This window comes from Hylaeus anthracinus, unplaced genomic scaffold (genome assembly GCF_026225885.1).
Source record: "Hylaeus anthracinus isolate JK02 unplaced genomic scaffold, UHH_iyHylAnth1.0_haploid 11880, whole genome shotgun sequence".
NCBI lineage: Eukaryota > Metazoa > Arthropoda > Insecta > Hymenoptera > Colletidae > Hylaeus > Hylaeus anthracinus.
The window spans coordinates 34,137-40,195 of NW_026534246.1; the positions used below are offsets into that span (position 1 = coordinate 34,137).

General features: G+C 33.0%; 1 protein-coding gene across 1 annotated transcript; it reads left to right on the top strand.

The window, feature by feature from the left end:
- The first annotated feature begins 395 nt into the window (after positions 1 to 395).
- On the top strand, positions 396 to 1,944 carry LOC128896639 (eukaryotic translation initiation factor 3 subunit G). Its single transcript, XM_054160002.1, has 3 exons — positions 396 to 554; positions 997 to 1,450; positions 1,523 to 1,944. Exons 2-3 carry the CDS (start codon positions 1,006 to 1,008, stop codon positions 1,933 to 1,935), a joined length of 858 nt encoding a protein of 285 aa, XP_054015977.1. The 5' UTR covers positions 396 to 554; positions 997 to 1,005; the 3' UTR covers positions 1,936 to 1,944.
- Positions 1,945 to 6,059: the final 4,115 nt, after the last annotated feature.

Below are 6,059 nucleotides of genomic sequence, written 5' to 3' on the forward strand. Positions count from 1 at the left end.
GGAATCAAGGTTTAAACCATACATGTAAATATATGGTTTAAACATTCTTCAGTCATCTTACCTTGATAAGCAGCCTATAATTTAAAAACAGATTCTCAAAACAAATTGATTGCATCTCAACCTACGAAAAATACAACTACGAGGGGTAGTTTTAATATAAACAGAAATACATTCTTGAAATAGATTTCAAAAATTGAATTTTCTTAGGTCTCAAGTTACCTTTGTGTTGTTTTCAGTTATATACATGATTTAAGAAATGATCTTTTCTAACAATTACTTTTCATTTCGATTTAATGTTTACAAAATCAAAATTGTGTTAAACTATTCACAGTACATGTTGAGTAACTGAAAAACACGCGAGAAAAGATACGCGTTTCAATTTTGCCGCGCTTTGAATAAATAGTAACGTGACCAAAGTAAGATGGCTGAACTATTCGTGTCCATTTTGACTCGTTTTCATTCGTGCTAGAGAAGTCGCGTTTTTGTCAATTTTTTGTAGTGTTTGTGACCATTTCAATTGGTCTCGTGATTGCTACAAATTTCAATTATTTACGGTAATACATTTTTAAAGAAATAACAATTTTTATCACACATTATTATCTTTATGCTTTCGTACCCTAAACGTGTTTAGTACTTGTTGATCTTGTATAAAACACATTTCTGCGTATTTTTGTTGAGATTTAATCATTTGTAATTAATTATTTTTCCGTAGTTTTAACGTTGTCGATAACGTTGCTTTGAATACATGTAATATTTAGTTGATTTCACTATCTAACCTAAAAATCATCGTGTTACATCTGTCACATATTTAACGTAATTACCTCACTTTTGCATTACTCAAAGACTTGAACGTATAATTGTGTAATTGTTATTTACTGTTTCATAATTTCTAAAATTGTTATGTATGCAATCATCTCAGATTAGACTGTAGCAGAAATTCTAAAATGCTCCATGGTGACTAATTAATTAATTGCATGGTTTATGCTAATTCCATAGGTTTTGAAGATGCCAGTAGCAGACGTAAAATCCAGTTGGGCTGATGAGGTAGAGGAGGAAGTAGGAGCATTGCCTCCACCTTCGGAGACTTATGACAATGGATTTAAAATTCTCACGGAATATAAATATAATCAAGATAATAAGAAGGTCAAAGTTGTTCGTACATACAAGATTGAGAGACGTATAGTATCAAAGACAATTGCTGTGCGAAAAAATTGGGCTAAATTTGGAGATTCTGCGGATGACCGGCCTGGACCAAATCCTGCTACTACAGTTGGCGGTGAAGACATTTTCATGCAATTCATTTCCAGCAAAGAAGAAGAAAATAAGGTTGAAGAAGACAGTCTTGATAAATTGAAGAATATGGGTGATAAAGGTGTTGTCAAGTGTCGTAATTGTAATGGAGACCATTGGACTTCAAAATGTCCATACAAAGATACTGTTCTTGCTGGAGGTATATATATTTATCACTATACAATTAGGTTTGGAAAGCTTATTATTTCTTGATTCTTCATTTAATTTTCAGGAAAAGTACCAGATGATAAGAAACCACTTGTTACTCCTGGTGCTCCTGGTGCTATGGCAGAATTGAAACCTCAAAGCGGCAAATATGTACCACCTGGTATGCGCGAAGGGGGCAATAAACGCGGGGATTCTATGCAAATGCAAAGACGTGAAGACATTACTACTATTCGTATCTCCAATTTATCAGAGAGTACTACAGACGCTGACTTGGATGAGCTTGTCAAGCCATTTGGATGTGTTCTTAAATTTTATCTTCCAAAAGACAAACAGACCAATCTTTGCAAAGGTTTCGCATATGTGCATTTCAAGTATAGAGTGGATGCTGCGAAAGCTATTGCTACGCTCAATGGTTATGGTTACGACCATCTCATTTTGAACGTGGACTGGTCAAAGCCACAAACACAAAATAATTAAAATTATAATGTAAGAAATTAAATTTTTATTACCTGGATTCTACAGCATGTAACAGAATGGGAGAGTCTATTAGAACTATTTTGTGATTGTGACATCAAAAGCAGAAAAACAAAGCATTTGATTTCAATTAGTAATGCTTCAAAACGTAAAAGTTAGTATAGTAAGATATACTAAACGGTAACTAAACGAATGTTGATAGCTTTACTAATGTTTAAATTCGATCAATTTACAAAACAGTTTCTCTGCTTTTAGTGTCACAATTTACTGTCAATTTTGATCCACAAAAATTTATTTCATTCACTATTGGAAAAAATCGAGTAAGTTGTATTCCTAGCATCTAATTAAAAATAGATCATATGCTATAATATGTCGTATTTATTAACTGAATACTAACAACTCAGGTCAGCACAGAGAATATTGGTAATGTTTAATAGTTTTAAATAGCTGAGGGCGTTGATCATATTTTTATAAAATTAGTTCAGTACATTCACTGTTAGATAGTAATATTATTTGAGTTATATTATTTGAGTTTGAGTTTATTTAAGGTGTGCAAAAGAAAATTCCTTGCATTGCACCAATCAGATACATCCTTTTTGAAATACATATTTCCGTTTGCTAAATACATAATACAAGATACAAAAATATTAAGTTTACAATGTTCTTATTCTACGCCTTATTGCTAAATATCTGTATAACTGTGATTTTATATTATCTAAATCATTGTTCGTTCTTCTTATTCTTATCATTCTTTAAGGATAACAATTCATTTATTCTTAAAGTCTCTCTTTTCGTGATATCACATTTTAGCAGGTACTGTTAGTATGCTACTTTATACGCCGGTAAAATTTTTGTAAAGGATTGGCTTTTTATTTCTGTGATTTTTCAATAATTTAAAAGTTGGATTTTGTTTCCTACCTTTCTCCCATTGTTTTATCTAATATTTGCTGGCTAGATATTTTGGTCTGTTTTTTAGGCCTATTCATCCCCCTTCCATATATGTATGTGACGTTCAGCGGCATCGACATCCTGTATCCTACCACTGCCTTGATGGCCATGGTTTGCAACTTTCTGATATTTTCATTAAGTTGTTCTTGTTTTTTTTTTATCATTCATACATATTGTTACTCCGTATTCCATAACGGATACAATTAATGCTCTCGTCAACATTAATGCGTAACATTCTTTAATATCTTTGTTTCTATGACACAGGAACCTCACAATATTTAGTCTTTTTTTAACTTTTTGTATAACTGCTTCAAATTGTTCTTTCAAATTTGGCTTATCTAAAATTATTCTTATAAATTTTGCAGTTATACCATTTGAGTTCTAGTTCGAGTTCTCGAATTTTAAGTGCATGGGATGTTGTTATAATCTTACCTCGCTTCGTGTGTAGGGAATACATAAAACTAAACATAGCGAATCCTTATTTTAACTGTTTATTAAGGGAAAAAAGAAAAGAAAGAATAGTGCAGTTTATAAAAGAAAATAGAATAGAACAGAACAGAATAATACAGACCACACATAGTCCAGACTACACATTTTACAATACAGAACAAAGGGGAAGTACATAAAAGGCATGCACATCGCACACACCAAACCCGTGCATCCATCTGCGCATAAGCGCGATTTTTACCACGTTCAAAAAAAAAAAAAAAAAAAAAACAATAAAATAATTATATCTCAATAGATATGTATTCCCATTTTGCATTACTAATGTTATTCATTTTCCTATTTATTTTTCATTATTTATTTTTACGCCATAGGCTTTTCGATACCTTATTTTTATTAGCCGGCCTTAACCTAACCTTGAAAAACTGGGGCGGACGCGTTATACTATTTGTTTGTTTATATTCTCGCATTGCATCACAGTACATATTTTTACATTTTAACTATCTCATTCTTTTTCTCTTATTTTTTCCATTCCTTTATCTTACGCCAAAGGCTTTTCGATACTTTATACTTATTAGCCATACCTTGAAAAACTAGGGCGGACGCCCGGGGTATGAACTACGTAGTCGGCTACGCTACCTCTCAGGGCCGATTTTAGCAACGTTGGCGCCCCGGGCAAGATTATCGTGGCGCCCCTTTAGGAATATATACAGGGTGTCCCAAAAATGTTGTAACACCTTGAAAGGGGTGGTTCAAGAGGTGATTTGAAACAACTTTTTCCTTACTGAAAATGTTGTCCGAGGCTTCGTCGAGGAGATATTAAGCGAAAACCCCGACCAATCAGAGCGCGAGTATGCTGGTTGAGCGTAGGCTACGCGATAGGCGACCGCGCTCATACGTTAGCGCGAGCGCTCCAACGGTATACGCGCGTTCTGATTGGTCAGTATTTTCCGTTAATATCTCCTCGACGAAGCCTCGGACAACATTTTCAGTAAGGAAAAAGTTGTTTCAAATCACCTCCCGAACCACCCCTTTCAAGGTGTTACAATATTTTTGGGACACCCTGTATATCGGTATATTCGTATACTAGGGACACCGGACTGCGATGCCTCAAAAATCTGGAGCCCCGGCCGGTTGCCTGACCGCCCCCCCCCCCCCTAACGCCGGCTCTGCTACCCCTATTATACCATTTGCTACCCCATAATCACGCACTTATAAATATATCGATAGATCAAAATTTGAATTTAGTTAAGTAACCAGTTATGTAGAAATTATTCCTTCTAACGTGTTTTACAACAGAAAATGTAGCGCGCGCCATAACTGTTAACAACATATTCGAAATGCTCATAAAAAAACATACATACGTTCGCATTATACATTATCAGAATAAATTACATTTAAATATATTCTAATGACACAACAAAAATATTGTTTTATTACTTTCAAAAGAAAGAAAGAAATGCATTGTTGTTACATGTATGCAAATACGAGATCGTTTAATCTATTATATCTGTTTCCGAATGTTTCTCGCTAATCAATTCAATGACTATATTAATCATTTTCTACAAAGTTATGGTAAATAGTTCCTGATTTATCCTTCACGAGTACACGTTATTTTACGAATGACGTAAATTACAAATAAATGGTGAAATCGAACTTGGGATTTCCTATAAGATACTTATTAACAACATTCTGAGAAACGAGAAGAATGTTAGGAGACACGTGCCTAAAAATTAACACAAATTATAGAAATCGATTAGCAAAAGGTCAATGTTATGACGATTCGAATGGAATAAATATACTTTCGCAACACTCCGACTTACCGAATTTGTGAAATGTTATACCAAGGTCTGCGACTCGTTCAAGGCCGAATAATGAACTTCGTAGGACGGATATCGAGTATAATTATATCTGTATTTTATTTTATTGTTTTCTCTTTTCAATGTTCGGATAGGATTTAAATATTTTATTTCAATTTTGTATTCTGCTTACGTTACTCGTATGAACATTTATTTGTGAGCCAAGTTTTTGTTTCCATAAATTTTGATTCGTTGCATTTGCTCGGCATCTGTCCTGTATATGATGTATTTTCCATTTAGGGGATGTCCCTTAAAGGTAGAATTGCATGTTTATACGTATTGATGGCTTGGCAAAATTAAATTCGATTTATTTAAATTGAAATCTGGCTGACACATTTTCAATGTACTCTATATACAGTCGGTGTAGAAAGTATTCGTACACCGATCAATTTTCAAAAAAACTATGTAAAATTGTAATTTATCAACTTATTTTTGATAAACAATGACATTCTACATATTCTCGGAAATCTCCAGAATAGATATTCTAGAATAGATAGAACAAAAAAAATAGCTATTTATGTAAGTTACAAAATTAACAAAAAAAAAACAAAAAAACAATTAATCGATAGGAATGTTGAAGCAATAAGTAATCGCACAACTGTTTAATTTTTGAAACTTGATTAAAATAAAAGAAACTTACATTCATTTACAAGTATATAGTACTTTTTTTGTGAGATTTCCTTTTGATTTTATTATTATTATAACTCTTCTAAGCGTTAAATTAACTAAATTATTAGTTATTCGAAGTGGGATCTTCTTCAATTCCTCTATTACAGCCATTTTCAAAAGTGCTTTACTGGAAATTTGATGTTTTCTAATTCGTACGGAACAATAAACTAATGTGTTTACGTTACAAACTCTACTATAAATGGTTCG